Source organism: Chelonoidis abingdonii, chromosome 2 (genome assembly GCF_003597395.2).
Source record: "Chelonoidis abingdonii isolate Lonesome George chromosome 2, CheloAbing_2.0, whole genome shotgun sequence".
Taxonomy (NCBI): domain Eukaryota; kingdom Metazoa; phylum Chordata; order Testudines; family Testudinidae; genus Chelonoidis; species Chelonoidis abingdonii.
The window spans coordinates 61,993,744-62,010,896 of NC_133770.1; the positions used below are offsets into that span (position 1 = coordinate 61,993,744).

The window sequence follows — 17,153 nt, forward strand, 5'->3', positions numbered from 1 at the left end:
AGGTTGTTTTCATCCCTCCCCACAGAGACCCCTAAGAAGGTATGTGTGCTGGCTGGAGTTCTCCTCTCCTCTCCCCTCAACTCCCCTTAAGAGAAATCAAGACCAAAGCTATATGCTCCTAACTGCATGCTGCTGCTGAAAGCAGCTGTTTCCACTCTCAGCAGTAACCTAGAACTGGCATTTTGTGGTTTAAAATATTTGAGCAATAAAATGTGGAGTTTATTACGTATTATTTTACATTCAGCGTAGGCTGCTAAAGTAAACAGAAGTATTGCACAAGTGCACATTTCATTCATAGGAGGAGAAGTACAAAGCAAAAATGAAAGTGGAATTAGCAAATAAAGGCCACAGCTGCAGGCCCCAGAGCACAGCCTAATTGGACAGGATATAAACAAACTTCAGGGACCAATCACATAATATCACAAACTGAGGAGATGACTGACTCAATAAGTCAATATTTTGCTAAATAATTTGGGCCAAATTCAACTCTAGTTTGAGAGTGTCACACTTCATTGTTGGTGCAGGGCTAAAATCAAAGGAGATGGTATAGCAACAGTAGGAATAACATCAAAACAAGCCATGCTCCTTAGTGATTTCCTGGTCACTGTGATTTCTCTGTAGTGCAGGCTCTGTGTAGTGCCCTATCACAGTATCTTTTTTCCCAACATGCCTCTTTTCAGGGTTGATCCTTTAAATTTGACAGCACCAAGAAGCTGGAACCCTGAAGTGGCCCTGTGGTAACTGGTAGCTCCTGACTGCATTTTTCTCTCTTCTAGCTGGGAAGCAACACTTATATTTTCCTTTTTCATTATTATTACTGCTGAGGAAAAAGCAATAGCATTGGCATTAGTGATAAGAAGAAATGCAAAAAATGGCATTGAAACTGGAGATATGTGCAGTGCAGCAGAAGTAAATGTAAGAGGATTTCCATGATGGTTGCTGCCAGGGGAATAGCAGAGAAGCTGAACAGAGTTTGACATCAAAGAAGGGGTTATGGCCAGGTGGCATATTCATTTCTAGGTGTAAGAAGGCATTGTGAAGTTCAAGGAATGGTGTAGTTGAGTCAAGTCAGTCTGTTTTTAGGGAGCGTAAGGAGTAATGAAGTACTTATTCACCCCAATCAGTAGCAAAGACATTGAGCGTGGCTCAGTCAACCACTGCACCATAATGAAATCTGCCCTGTAGTAGGATTGGCAGTACAGGCGAGCCATGCTGAAGTAGGAACCCCAGGAGGCATTCTGGGAGATGTAACCAGAATCCTTCCTGGAAGTCCACAGTGTTGCAGCCCCTCTACTACACTTTACGGAGGTACCGTGTGCATTTTCACACACCTCATCAGTGCAAGAGGGAAAGAGGACATGGGCCATGGCCCTGTCCCTTCTTCCCCTCTGCTTAGGGGGTTCATTGCCACCTGTGGCACTAAGAAGGAACAATAGCTGGCCCCTGCATAGATGTGCAAGGCAATGGGAAGCTCTGTGGTACCTTCTATCCCCAGTTCCTTGTGCAACTGCACAGAGCCAGCACAGTGTGGGTGTAAACATCTCTCAGGGACATAGAAGGCTACACTACATGGTCCATGTATTCAAATTCTATTTGATCACCACATAAGATGCTTTTTGCATTAATACTCAGTGGACCCAAATCTTTGCTCACGCTAGTGCAAAGCAGGAGTAACTCTGCTGAAGCCAACTGCATTACATGAGTGCAAAATCACTGTAAGTGAGGGAATCAGGCCTTCTGTATTTAGCAAAAGTCTTCTGGGCTTTTGCCCTGTCCTCCCATCCAAAGCTCTTCACACCTAGAGGCTGTGCAATGGAGCTTGTTAAAGAAAGGCCTAGGGAGAAAAAATGTAAATGTGCTATTTTGTTCTAGATTCATCATGTTCTTCCACTTCCTGAAAGGACGTTATCTCAAATGAAGCAATTAAAGAACCAGCTGTGCCCTGAGATGTTCATGCACAGCTCTCAGAGCAGACGTTGGCTTTGTCTCTCCAACTGCCAGCTCTTAGGCTTGCTTTTCAACCAGAGCACTGCTGGCAAACAGTGAGTTTGCCAGTTTATCCAAATGAGCCTTTGGGTGCTCCTTCACCAGAGCTGCTCTTTGAGTTATTTGCAGGTTGCTTCCATTTTTTACCGCTACCGTCTAGCTAACAAATGTTTGTTTTCTTGTTTGTTTTAAATGCTATGCCATTTTTTTACCAGGAATTATTTTGGTTGGACTGGGGGTGTTCCACAACTCAGTGTTATCCATAAGGCAGTGCCACGTTTACTTGCAGCTTGGTTCTGGCCAATGGTAAGACTTCATTTGAGAGTGTCTATTTCTGGATTATTTCAGAGCATGTAATCAGTGGAAATCAGTCAAGTATGAATTGCTGCATAAATAAATCATAAATGAACCTAATTTAAACCCTTTTTGTTAACAATAGGACCAGCACGTACCCTTCTTGATAAAATACTAGTTGCCCCTCTCTCCATTTTCCCTCAGTAATGGCACAGATGAGAATTATGCACAATAATGCCATATACATACTGCCTCTACCCACCAACCCCTACTTTTCCACTCAAAGCAGCTATATAAGAGGCAGTGGCTTATATACAGGATCATATGACATGGCCACCATTCTGATAACTGCTTGGTATGGATCAGCCTTTTTTATCTGATTCCACTCCCTTTGGGGAGCATGTAAAAGAAAGATTAGTAAAATTCCACTGTGCAACATGTATACAGACTTGGTGGTACAAAAAACAGTGAGCTATTTCCAGATGTGGCCACCAGTTTGGGTGCCCCTCTCCTTGAGTGTCCAATTTAGGACACCTATGGCCTTTACAGAAGCACTGAGCTCCTGTTTAGACTTGGTTAGAAAAAATATTTTTGGCAAATTTGTCTATTCATAAAAATTGCAATGTTTTGTGGAGAAGGTTCAATTTCAAGAAACTCCTGATGGAGTCCAGGCATCCTGATTTGGGGTGAAAAAATTACAAAAACAAAAAATTTCATGGAACTGATCTTTGGTTTCCCAGCCAGCTTGATTGCCATTGACTTCCATTGGAGTTATAAGAGCTCACCACACCTGAAAATCAAACTGAAGGTGTCTTCTTCTGGACAGCCAAAACCCAAGGAACTTGCAGTGAGGCCCCCAATACTGTAACTGATTATGAAAAGGCACAGCAGTGTGAACATAAGAATGGCCATACTGGCTCAGACCAAAGGTCCATCTAGCCCAGTATCTTCTTTTCTGACTGCGGCCAATGCCAGGTGCCCCCGAGGGAATGAACAGAACAGGTAATCATCAAGTGATCCATCCCCTGTCTCCCAGTCCCAGATTCTGGCAAATAGAGGCTAGGGACACCATCCCTGCCCATCCTGGCTACTAGCCATTGATGGACCTATCCTGCATGAATTTATCTAGTTCCGTTATGAACCCTGTTGTAGTCTTGGCCTTCACAACATCCTCTGTGCTTGCATGGCTTCATTGACTCCAATAGGTCTTCTACATGGGCTCGGTGGCTGATCCCTGTGTTGTAACTTACAGGACTGGAGCCCAAATGGTCACTTTTGAAAATTTTGGGCATACTGAGTGAATATTATCAGAGCAGCCCAGAACATGTCGGGCTTAATAGACCTCAAAATAAAAAAGTTGGCTTTATTATAAGCTATAGTTGTAGTCTTGTGAATTTTTCATTTAGGAATTGGTCCATGGAATTAAAATCTTTATAAGGACCTAATTCACCTTCCAACTCTAATTTCACCCCTGCATGGTCCTCAGAATATTATTCTGCATGCCCTGAAGGTCCTTCAGATAAACTGAGTTCCACATGGTCTGTGCTGTATGTAACACATATAAGTGCAGAAAAAATAAGCTAAAATGAAAGGATCTGTTCTTTTTTGGAAAATCAGGGTCTTAAAAATAATTGACGAGTATAAAAATCAACACCATAGTTTTGCAACAGAGTCCATAAAAGAATTCGGGATTCTAGTCTTCCTCCTTCTTGGGGAAAGCATTTGCCCTTAATATCTCCATGCAGTTCACTAGAATCAAAGCTCCAGTTAACTCTCGCCACTGTTTGGTCAAAGGGTTTTTCATTTTGTCCAAAGCTGACTGCAGGTCTTGTAACACGTCTCTATAGCTGTCTCCATAGTGAGCGCCCCATGTGTACAGAAAATCATATGCAGGTTTCCACATCATCTGCAAAGAATTTTTTTTTTAATATTAGGAGAAAACAAACAATGTACAATGACTTTCTAGATCTACTATAAGAGCATAGTAATTAAAAAGTTATAGAAAAGGAAACAAATTAACTTGAGCACATTGAAGTGCTTTCTCATGTAAAGCATGTTCAGATAAAAACTGCAATGTCCCATTTATGCTGTCAGCTTTTCTATAGATATGGACGTTTTAGTGAAACAAGTAGCAATAAACAGATAGTGTCCCTTTAAATGAAGAATCTATCAAATTGACAACCATAATTCTGTCTGAATAATTTGTACCTAGTATAGTTACAAGTAATGCCAAATATCATTAACAGTGAAAAGATGGGGGGGGGCGATTTTCTTGTTTCACTTTAATGTGTGCATTCAATAGCAGTTTGCAGATGGTGAACTTCATTATTCTGTTGATGGTCAGTTGCACTTCTTGTCTTGGGAATCAGAATTATGGTATCTCCCTCATGCACTACTTAGATTGAAGCTTATATACCAGGTTTGCCAGAGGGTGAGAGCAGCAGAAAGGTTGAAACTGAAGAGCCAGTAGGCAGATGAGGGTCCAGAAAAGAAGAAAGAAGGGGTAGGCCTAAGCATATTTGGAATTTTGCTCTCTGTGGCTTTGATCCTTGAAACACTGAAGTCACTTGTACGTAGAGGTTTGCCTATCAGATGCTTATAAATATCAGCAAGGCAGTAGAAAAACCTTTATAAAAACTTAAAACCAAAAATCAGGACATACAATCTATCCTCAACTTCTATTAATTTTTAAAAAATTCAAGTCAATAGTGCCCCTTCTAAAGTATCCCTTCACGTTTCATTTATGACAAGCCAAATTTATAAGGCAGGGCCACAGCTGTTGTAAATCATCAGAGCGCCACTGAAGTCATTGAGCCTGTGACAATTTTCACCAACTGAAGATCTGCCCCTAGATCTTTTAAAGTGCTGATAAGACATGGGGGGGGGCAATCTCTGAAGGACTTCCAGATCAAATTCCAGCCCTTTGCTTGGTTTACAAATAAAAAGATTGTTTTCCTTGCTGCTACTTCTGCAAACTTAAACTGAGCTGTCAAGTATCAGAGGGGTAGCCGTGTTAGTCTGATCTGTAAAAGCAGCAAAGAATCCTGTGGCACCTTATAGACTAACAGACGTTTTGGAGCATGAGCATGAGCTTTCGTGGGTGAATACCCACTTCGTCAGATGCATGCACGAAAGCTCATGCTCCAAAACGTCTGTTAGTCTATAAGGTGCCACAGGAAACTGGGCTATGAATGTCAGGCTGTGTTCTCTATGGCTTGCTGATCAACATCACTAATAAAGATTCTGCAACTGGATCTTAGTTAGCAATTGCGTAGCTGGTGCATAAGGCAGGATGGAATCGAACTCTCTTTCTCAACTCTCTTTCTCTGCTGTGTTAATGGGAATATAACGCTGCAGTAAGCAGATAGGACTCTGTGAGAGAGGCTGTACAGAAATGGTACTTTCTGATCATTCCTGCACTTTAGTAGGCTTCTGTTGTAGAATATTGTTACTCCTTTTTGACCTAACCAGCTAGCCAATTTTGACGGTCCTGAGGCTTGTTCTCCTGAGGAGGAGAAACTGAAGATTGAGGCAATCATATTTATTTACAAAGGCTGTACACAGTCCTGATTCCCTGAACACAGAAGGAATCAAACCACAGCGGACAGTTTCTTTGCTCACAGCTCCTGCCAGCACTTAGCACAATAGTTCTCACTCAACCTTTTCTCAATATCATCAGTGCTTCTGTGGCAGTAGCTTTCTGCTATTTCTCTCACAGAGACACACACCTCTATCAAAAAATCCCCAGAGAATCCCCTCCACCCACATAGGTCTATTTCTGACAAGCCTTGCGTGTCTTGTGTTTTGGATGAAGGCTCCTAATGCTTCAGAGATCTAGTTCCATAATAATAATAGAAGAACTTCGCTCTTATAGAGCATCAGTAGATCTCAAAGTGCTTTTCAAATTATCGCCATTTTACAAAAGGGGATACTGAGGCACAGAAAGGGGCCATGACTTGCCCAAGGTTATCCTGCAGGCCAGTGGCAAGGATAGGAATTGAATCTAGGTCTCCTGAGTCCATAAAGGAACTTAATTGTTTCTTACATTTATCCCATATGAAGGATGGTTGTAAACTCCTTCCCCCCACCCACCCAGTTTCAATGAGGTTTAATCCAACCTAGCACAATGTTATCAGGTAAAAATTTCAGGTAACACATAAAATCTTAATCAGGTTTTTGTTTTTTCCTTGGACCATATGTTCTAACATGCTGAAACAAAGAATTTATTAACAGCATCATGAAAATAATTTCTTTGTTTTATGCATAGCTCTCCCAAGAGGTTTATCTCTGTAGAATCTTATGTTTGCTGCATTCCTGATGCTTAGGTAGCAAAAGCATCCAGAAAGCTGCTGCAGTGGGCACCTGGGGATTCCCATGATGTAAGAGAATTGCTGGTATTGTGCAGTCAGCTATGTTGGCTCTATGCCAGCCTCTCTGGACTAGGTGGATGGCCAGAGTGCAGGAAAGATTAAAAAGATGGGGCTGCAGCATGCTGTACCCAGTAATCCTCATTAGTACCCAGTAATCCTCATTTTGGGGAGGGAAGAGAAGGGCAGCATTGCAAACAATGACAGAGCAGCCCTTAAGCTGCCCTGACTTGTGCCAGAGGCTAGTTTGACTCTGGGCAGCCAGAGGATTGTTAGAAAGGTGAGTAGGAGAACAGTTTGCCTTTTCCTTCTTTTCAGCTGTGCTGAGCTCTCCTCCAACATAGCTGAAGATTTATTCCAGACACGCCTGTGTGTATCAAACACTGTGCCAAAAGTTCAAAATGGTTGTGCTAATTAACTCTGTAATGAATTTGTGGAGGTTACTAACTCAGCTGCTGTCTGCATGCAAAAATCCTTACTACTACTAATGCTTAATGTTTTCCAGTTCAGCGCCATTTCCACTACTAGCTGAAAGTGTTGATTGGAGGGTTAAAATGATTTGAGAGTTAGATTGCACTTTTCACATCAAACTGGAAAGCTGAAGATTCCAAGCAATATTTTTAAAAGTTCTAGGGATCTAAAAACCAAAGCGATCCAATCCAGCCACTCAATCCAGCCAATCCAATCCATATAAGATCATTAATAAGATGCAGTCCTATAAAGCTTTAAAGAAAGAGCCTTTCAGTTTCACATACTAAACTGTAATCATGATGAGAGAAGACCAACTAGATCGCAGGCCCTGGTTCTCATGGGAGACTTTAATCACCCAGATATCTGCTGGGAGAGCAATACAGCAGTGCACAGACAATCCAGGAAGTTTTTGGAAAGTGTAGGGGACAATTTCCGGGTGCAAGTGCTGGAGGAACCAACTAGGGGCAGAGCCTTCTAAGACATGCTGCTCAACAAACAGACTGAAGATTACGTAGTGAGCAAAAGTAATGGGAATGGGGAGGCAGTGAACATCAGATGGTCGAGTCAGGATCTTGACACAAGAAGATAAAGGCAGAGCAGCAAATACAAGACCCTGGACTTTCCCAGAAAAGCAGACTTTGACTCCTCAGGGAGCTGATGGGGCCCAGAGATCCCCGGAACAAATAACATCGGGTGGGAAAATCCGGAGGACCTGCTGTATTAAAAATCGTATTGAGCGTTGCAGGAAAAAAAACATCTATGTGTGGAAGAATAGTTAAATATTGCAGGGCGACTACTTGGCTTAACATGGAATCCTGCTGATCTTAAACACAAACCAGAGAAGCTTACAAGAAGTGAAAGCTTGGAACAAATGCACCAAAGAGAAGTAAACAAAATATGAGATGCATGCAGAGAAGTGAAATCAAGGAAGACCAATCAACACACCAGTGGATCCCTGCCGTTAGGCAGCCGCCCGGAAGGAACTCACGCATCGCCTCCTCCTCCTCTACCCGGCGACCGTGCAAGACGCTCCCCCTCGCGACATGCGCCTCCAACGACGTGCCGTGGCGTGCTGGGCCCTGGAGCTGGCCCTGTGTGAGATGAGCATTGACTGCTACTCTCAGCAAGTTGCAGATGACACAAACTTGGAGGAGTGTAGATACACTGGAGGGTAGGGATAGGTATAAGGGGGACCTAAATAAATAGATGGACTGGGCCGAAAGAAACCTGATGAGTTCAATGTCCAAAGGACAAGTGCATAGCCTGCACTTAGATGGAAGAATCCCATTCACGTTACAGACCTAGGGACCGAATGGCTAGGAAGCAGTTTACAGATAAAGGACCTAGGGGTACAGTGAACGAGAAGCTGGATATGAGTCAACATGGCCCTGTTGCCCGTGTGAAGAAGGCTATGCACTTTTGGGCTGTTATAGTAGGGGCATGCCACAGAATTCGAGGAATGTGATCATCTCCTCTATCGACATTGGTTTGGCCTCATCTGGAGTACTGTGTCCTTTGGGCCCCACACTACAAGAAGGATGGGAAAAAATTGGAAAGAGTCCAGCGAGACAACAAAATGATTAGGGGGCTGAGCACATCACTATAGGAGAGCTGAGGAACTGGTATTGCTAGTCGACAGAAGAAGAAATTAGGGGGATATTTGATAGCTCTGCTTTTCACAACTAACCTGAGGGGGTCCAAAAAGGATGGTCAAATTGTTCTCCATGCGCACGACAGAACAATGGAGTAATGGTTCAAAGTCAGTGGAAGGAGGTTAGGTTGATATTAGCAAAGACCTTTTCACCAGAAGTGTGTGAAACACGTAAAGTTACCTTAGGAAAGTGGAACCTTCCTTAGAGGTTTTTAAGGTCAGGCTTGACAAAGCCCTGGCTGGGATGATTTAGTTGGGAATTGGTCCTGCTTTGAGCAGGGGGTTGGGCTAGATGACCTCCTGAGGTCCCTTCCAACCCTGATATTCTATGACTCTGTGATTCTGTGATAACTCATTGTGCATGTGCCCAACAATTCACTGAGGGGAGGAAAACAAATGTGGTGCACAGAGCATCTGTTTTATAACAAAACATGTTTTTTGCCAAAGCCTTTGGATAGGGTCCATTACAAGGAGATATTAAGGAAACTACAATAAGGTCCTGTCTATGCACAAGCTTGCACTGGTTCAGCTATACTATGCAAATCCCTGTGTGGATATACATTGCTTTAAAAATGCCTGTTAACTAAATTGATATAAACCAGGTTTTTAATCAGCTGAGGAGCGTCCACGCACAGCGTTGCACTTGTTCGAACTAAACCAGTTTTAAAATAACACCTTTAGTTAGTGCAGTTTTGTCAGCTGACTCAGGGAAGTCTCTTCACGGCTTGGTGCCTCAGTTTCCCCATCCATAAGATGGGAATAATGATACTAACCACCTTTGTGTTGTCCTGATGACAAGAGCTGTAAGAAGTATCATTATTATTATTTATTTGTGTGTCAATCAGGCCTAAGTGGTCATATAGTGATAGGTGATCTTTCATGGATTGAAGTGCCCTGAATGATTATTCATTACTAATATTAGTTTTGAATTTAAATACACAGATGCTTTTTTCATTATCTAGCCAATGTTACAGGTGGATAAATAGTATTCAGCAAATAATCGATTCAATTAATGTTTCCTGTTAATTGTCCAGTTAGTATTCACAAATCATTCCCCACCCCAGGTCCAGTTATTGGGCCAGCTACAGTCATGAATTAGAAACTAGTTATGAGTGAGGGCTCTGGGTTGTAATACAGTGTTTTGTACCAGGAGTCTCTGCTATCTGTTAAGTATATTAAGAAATGAGTTTTAGCAATTACTTTTAAAATAATTTGTCAGATGTGTGATAATATTGTGAAGATACTTAGGGTGAAATCCTGTGCCTACTGAAGTTAATGATAGTACATTTTCATCCTGACCTCTGATTTTTGTATGAATAATTTCACGGATGCATGTGGCATTTTGTGAGCACAAAATTAGAGGCCAGTGTTTTAAATGTTTTCCCCGTGTGCGGTGTTGGACACACCCTAAGTTTGTTGACTTTTAGAGAAGGAACCTTCAGCAAGCCCCATCTCATTTCCTAGGCTTTTCATGAGGAGTTGATTATAGAAGAATAAGGATGTTAAGAAGAATTGGATTTAGTCCTACATTCTGGTGGATTGTAAGTCTCTTTTGGATTGACACTGTTTCCAGCTAGATATCTTTGCATTTGTACCTTTAAAATATTGTATCCTGGCTTTTTTAGTACACAGTCATCTAGGATGGCTCCATAATTATCCCAATAAATAAAAGATTAAACAAACTGATGGACTGGCATAGCTTTTCCTACAATGTTCTTTTTTTAAAATATATGCTGCTATTTTTACGTTGCAAGTAGCTATACTATGTTTGCAGCAGCCAGCATCGCTGCACAGCAGAGAATTTTGTATGTAGTTTAACATCAAGAATATACAAATCTCTTGAAAATAAGAGATGTTGGTGTTGAGCCAACATAATATGTGTGTGTGTTGTTGCACCGCCCCCCATCCCAGCTATACAAGGACAGCTATTTGTTTGAAACATCAAATGAAATATTTGCTGCATAGTGGCAGTTTAATACTACCAGGATTGGCATCAAAGTTTGACTAATGTCTCTACATGATGTCACTATAGCCAGAGAAGGAATAAGACTGTTGTACAATTTAGTTACTTTTTGTGTCAAATAATATTCTCTGTATAGTGCAGGCTGCAAACTAAATGTAATTTTCCTTCTAAGATTTGAAATGTATCTTATCAAAGTCACAGTCTGCCAGTGTTGAAGCATAGGCCTAGCCATACAAATGAGAGCAGCAGCATACATTTGAAAACCCAAAGGGCATTCTTCTTAAACTTTTGATGGGAACATGATAACTATTACATTTTCCCTGTACGTTCAGTGTACGTTCAGTTGTTGACAGTGAATCCGGTGAGAAATGTTTATTATACCTCCCAAAACTACTTGGATTGTGTCAGGTTTGCTTGGATGAGAGAAGAACAACATAATCAGTTAAAATGAAATAACGTAGTTTTTGAATTCCGCTTTGGGAAATCATTTAATATAAAAATGACAATATGAAGATGTCTCTCAAAGATGTACTGATTCCTTCGTAGTGCAAATGGAAAAGAAAAATAATATAATTGAATCGGCCATAAATTACCAGTGTGTCTTGTATCTGAAAAGGAGACTTCAGACCTAAATAGTCTTAAGGCAGCAATCTAGGTTTTGCAGCTTTCAGGGTCCAAAAAGTAATTCTGCCCAGGAACTGAGTGAGCATGAAGACTGAGCTACTTTCTCAATGCAAGAATTAGCCCCTCTGGAAAAAGGACTTTCAACCTCACTCGCAGTGTAGACCTCATCTTCCTAGAGACTGCAATGTGGACCGTCTTATTTGCAATCATGAAAATCATTGCCCCACAACTGAAATTGTAGAACATCCCAGTAGCAAGTACACACACACAAAATACAATGTTGGTGTATTATTAGCTATTGAGCATCTGGATACAAGGAAGGAAGGTAGCAGTGTGTGCCGAGCCAACTCTCAATGAGGACAACCAGCATGTGCTCCATAGACCATCAGTGGCCCGTGGACCACACTTTGAGAACAGCTGCTCTAAAAAAAGGATTGAGGTACATTGATGACCAAAAGGGGATATCTGACAGCGCTTCTACACATAGTATACCTAAGGATTTCATTTTCCACGGCTGCCAGTGTGGCAACTGCCACAAACAATGCGTGTGCTGTTTTTAAAGTTTACACCAAAGGAAAGGTGTTTTTGTCACCTAGTTAATCTTTAATTTTAGTACCATGCATGGCCATGTGGGCTTTATGAAAATGGGCATCTACTTCTCTTTAACTGGTTTATTCTCTATCATTTTATTTAGTATTTGTATAGCACCATAAGTCTGCATGGCACTGGAGAGAAATTAAAAAGTTCTGCTTCTGGTCTGAGTTACACAGGGGAAAATCTGAAGGAACACCATAGAAATCAGTGGATTTACATCTGTGGAGGTAAAAATAGAATCCGACCTATTGTCCCTACCTCAGAGAGCTTACAGTCTGTTAGACATACGCAGAAGGGTTGTTGTCTGTGCAGATTGTGAAGAACTTCAAAAAGATCTCACAAAACTAAGTAATTGGGCAATAAAATGGCAAATGAAATTTAAGGTGGATAAATATAAAGTAATGCACACTGGAAAAAATAACTCCAACTATACATACAATATGATGGGGATTAATTTAGCTACAGCTAATCAGGAAAAAGATCATGGCATCATTGTGGATAGTTCTCTGAAGATGTCCATGCAGTGTGCAGAGGCGGTCAAAAAAGCAAACAGGATGTTAGGAATCATTTAAAAGGGGATAGAGAATAAGACGGAGAATATATTATTGCCCTTATATAAATCCATGGTATGCCCTCATCTTGTAATACTAACATACGAGGATGTTGTGTCGGCACTTCATCTTCAAGAAGAATATACCTGGCTACTACGAAAACTGGTTTAGAGAAGGGGCAACTAAAATGGTTCAGGGGTTGGAGAGCGTCCCATATGAGGAGAGCATTAAAGATTGCTAGGATTTTCAGCTTGGAAAAAGCGAACTAAAGGGATATGATAGAGGTATTAAAATATGAGTGATGTGAGAAAGTAGATAAGGAAAAGTTATTTACTTATTCCTTAATAAAGATCTAGGGGTCATTTCAAATGAATTAATGGCAGCAGGTGTTAAAAGCCAAATAAAAGGATTTCTTCCACAGATGCACAGTCAATTGTGAGAACTTCCTTGCCTGGAGGTTGTGAGAAGGCTAGACTTTAACAACGTTTAAAGAGTAACTGGATAAATTCATTGGAGGTTAACGTCCATTAATGGCATTGCGGATGCGTTAAGGAATTGTGTGTCCTAGCCTCTGTTTGCTCATGAGGTGGAGATGGATGGCAGGAGAGCAGATCACTTGATCATTACCTGTTAGTTCACTCCCTCTGAGCACTGCATTGGCCACTGTCGGTAGACAGGATACTGGGCTAAATGGACCTTTGGTCTGACCCATTATGGCCGTTCTTATGTTCTTATGTCAACAGACGAAGGCAGGGCAGGAAAGAGAGGAATAAGCACTATAGCAAGTCAGATGCTGAAATGTGATGAACATTTAAGGGACGATTCTGCTGCTGTCTAAAACTCAGACCTCGTTTTTACCTATTTCCCAAGTTGCATCCCATGCTCTTCCCATTCTTCTTGCCTCACTGCTCCCTTTCCCTCCTCTTCTTCCTCATGTCTTTATAGCTGTGCTCTCCCTGCCCTGTATGTGCTTGAATGCATCCTTTCTGTCCTGCAAAATCCTTTTTCAAACCCACTTCTTTTAGTTAGCTTTCCACTGCTAGTGCCTCCTCCCCCACTAACTTTCCACTGAACAGCCCCAGCACTGTTTGTTCCATTTTTGCCTTACCTCCCTCTAAAATTCAAAAACCAAACAGAAAATAATCACTAATGACTACACAGGCACAGAACCTTGAAAGTGGAGACAAGGAGTTTCAATTTGACACTGATAGAAACTGAGCCACTCAAATGATTTAAAGAGTCGGGGTTACAAGATCAGCCTGGTAGGAAAGGATGATCATTCTAGCCAACATGCTGCAGATAAAACAGAGGGAAGAGGGGAACGGTCAGGGATTCCAAAAGGCAGGTGGTGTAGACCAGGACTGCGGGAGAAGGAATGAGATTGCTGTCAACCACATGTGAGGAGAGGAAGAACGAGAGGAGCAAAAAAATTACTGTAAATTGTGAGCTTGAATGATTGAGAAAAGAGCAGAGATTCCAATGGTAGTGAAAAAGAGGCATTACAGGAGATGTGATGAGTTCAGATTTTGCCATGTACAGTTTGTGGAAGTACCAAGATATCAAGACAGGAGAGATGCCAGAAAAAGGGGAACAGATGGGAGCCTAGTCAGAGAGAAAGTGATCAGAATGGAGCGGCAGATTTGTGTATCTCTAGAAGTGCTGGAGGAGTGCATGAGGCTGTTCAGAAGAAAAACTTGGCTGAGAATAGAATCCTGGAAATCATCAACTAATAAGGGCAAGTATGAGATAGAAGATCCACTGAATGAATACACATCCATGAAGTAGGAGAACCTAAGTTATGGAAAGTGAAGAAAGGAGGAGGGTCTTAAGGAGATGTGGGTGTTAAAAACATGATGTTAAAGACACCTGAGAAATGAAGAATACTTCACTCTTACTTAGCACTTTTCATCTACATATAGCTCACAAGCTTTATTGGAGGACAGGGGCGACTCTAGGCATTTTGCCACCCCAAGCACTGCAGGCAGGCTGCCTTCAGCGGCTTGCCTGCGGGAGGTCCCTGGTCCTGTGAATTCGGCGGCAACCTGCAGGAGGTCCGCCGAAGCTGCGGGACCAGCGGACCCTCCGCAGGCATGCCGCCGAAGGCAGCCTGCCTGCTGCCCTCGCAGCGACCAGCAGAGCGCTCCCCGCGGCTTGCCACCCCAAGCACACACTTGGCGTGCTGGTGCCTGGAGCCGCCCCTGATTGTGGAGAATAAGTATCATTAGGCCCATTGCAGAGAGTAAGACTAAGGCACAGATCCTTGCCCAAGGTCACAGAACAGGACAGGAGAGTCACAGAGTTAGGAATAGAACCAGGTCCTCGACTCCCAGTCCAGTTCCCCATCCACTAAACCATCCCTCCTCCCTTAGACCAGTGGTTCTCAACCTTTTTTTTTCTGAGGCCTCCAAAACATGCTATAAAAACTCCATGGCCCACCTGTGCCACAGCAACTGTTTCTCTGCATATGCAGTAGATTAAAAACCAGGCCCAGCATTAGGGGGTAGCAAGCAGGACAATTGCCCCGTGAAGCTAAGTTGCTCAGGCTTTGGCTTCAGGCCTAGGCAGTGGTGCTCAGGCTTCAGCTTTCTGTCCTGGGTCCCACTGAATTTATTACCAGCCCTGCTCTCTGGTTTATTTTGGCAGAATCCCTGAAACCTGCTCACAGCCTCAGCGGGGCCCTGGTTGAGAACCACTGAGAACTTACTCAGAAAGTAAGTGGCTTTTGTTAAGGCCCTTTACTGTGGAGAGAGCAGGAATATGACTGGGGGGAAAGGAGATCAAGAAAACACTTCAGTGAAAGGCAGAAGGTCTCTGGGAATAGACAGTCCATCTCAGCACCTTTGAAATGAAGCAAGCCCCAAGGAAGATGAAGGAGAGTTAAGTGAGGGCTAACTTATGCAAGGAAACAACATGTTGAAGACAAAGGCCAGGTCTACACTGCGACTTTAAATCGGTTTAATGGCCGATATACCGATTTAACGCTGTATCCGTTCACACGACGTCGTCATTAATATTGAGTTAACCGCCTCCTTAAATCGATTTCGGAACTCCTCCCAAACGAGAGGAGTAGCACTAAATTCGATAGTGATAACTCGGATTAGGGTTCGTGTGGACGGAAATCGACGTTATTGGCCTCCGGGCGGCATCCCAGAGTGCAGCACTGACCGCTCTGGACAGCAATCTGAACTCGGATGCAGCGGGCAGGTAAACAGGAAAAGCCCCGGGCAAACTTTGCCAGCCTGTAGTAAGAAACAGGCTCCTGCCACGTGTCCAGGCTGCCAGTTGTATGCTTTTCGTATAAGCCATGGCATCAAGGGGTGGCTGGGGTCCCCCCTAGGATAACTATAGGCATTTGGAACATATCCAACGGTTATTTTTTTCTGGTCTGGGAAGCTAATGTCCCTTGCTGCAGCCTTGTTTAAAAAAACAGAACATTACCGACTAGTGCTCCTGAAGACCGCGGACTCTAGGAATCTAGCTGTGTATGCCTAGTGTAAAAAGAGAAAATCACAAGATGAAGAGGGAAAAAAGGCAGGAGAGGAACCAAGATGCATAATAGTTGGCAGTAGGTTGCGACTCGCCAGTCTAGAACGTACGCCTTAAGTACTATACACTCCTCGTGAGGCCCACTCCGACCCTGCTGATCCCTGCGCCAAATCCCCATTCCTCACATCACGGGATGTGAGTGGGCGGCTGCAATAAAAAGAAACGTCCCTATGTTGGGGGTGGGTTGGGTCCCACCAAGTGCTTGGTTTGCAGCACCATTGAAAAGTAGCCCTTGCGGTTCACGTACTGGCATGGGCTTAGCCCCTGGTGTTCTGGGGCCAAGATAGGAATATGGGTTTCCATCTATGGCCCCACCACAGTTCAGAAAACCATTGCAGCAAAGCCATCCACTATCACCTGCACGTTTCCCAGAGTCACAACCTTTCGTAGCAGCAGCTTAACGATTGCTTTGGCTACTTGCATCACTGTGCAGCCCCCACAGTAGATTTGCCACATCCAAATTGATTCCGACTGACCGTAGCTGTCTGCGTTGCAAGCTTCCAGAGGGCTATTGCCAATCGCTTCTCCACTGTGAGGGCTGCTCTATGTTGTATTACGGCGTTTCAGGGCCGGGGAAAGCATGTCACAAAGTTCTAAGAAAGTGGCTCTTACGCATGCGAAAGTTTCGCAGCCACTGCGAATCGCCCACCCGTCAAAACAATGCGGTCCCACCAGTCTGTCTTGTTCCCGTGCCCAATTCGGCGTTCAGTGGGTAGTAGATGCCCCGTTAATAGCAGTAGCTCCAAAACGCTGGGGCAGCGGTTAGAGATTCTGCCTCCATCTCGCATCGGCTGTCCTCCGCGCTCAGCAATAGCTGCCTCCTCCCTCCTCCTGCCTTTGCAGTTCATTGTTCAGTATAGTCGCACGAGAGTACGCGAGTGTTGACAACGGTCAGAATAACCGTTTGTGATCTCAGGGTCCATGATTGCTGGCTATGGCGTGTGCTCAATGCACTCCGCGAAAAAGGCGCCCAGTTGTCTGCTGCCTTCACAAAGGGAGGGTGAGGCTGTACCCAGCCACCACCCGGGGCAATGTTTATGCCCATCAGGCACTGTGCTCTCAACACGGAAGTGGGAACTATGGCGATAGCTGAGGAACAGCACCCA

General features: G+C 43.3%; 1 protein-coding gene across 2 annotated transcripts in view; it reads right to left on the reverse strand.

Annotated features, from left to right (window-relative positions):
* Window positions 1-2,199: 2,199 nt before the first annotated feature.
* MACC1 (MET transcriptional regulator MACC1) overlaps window positions 2,200-17,153 on the reverse strand; it is a 66,767-nt gene continuing 51,813 nt past the window's right edge. For both annotated transcript variants that reach the window (XM_032766304.2, XM_032766294.2), the window contains exon 5: window positions 2,200-4,186. In XM_032766304.2, coding sequence (XP_032622195.1) covers window positions 3,974-4,186 — 213 coding nt within the window. In that variant the 3' untranslated portion in view covers window positions 2,200-3,973. The remainder of the gene's footprint in view (window positions 4,187-17,153) is intronic.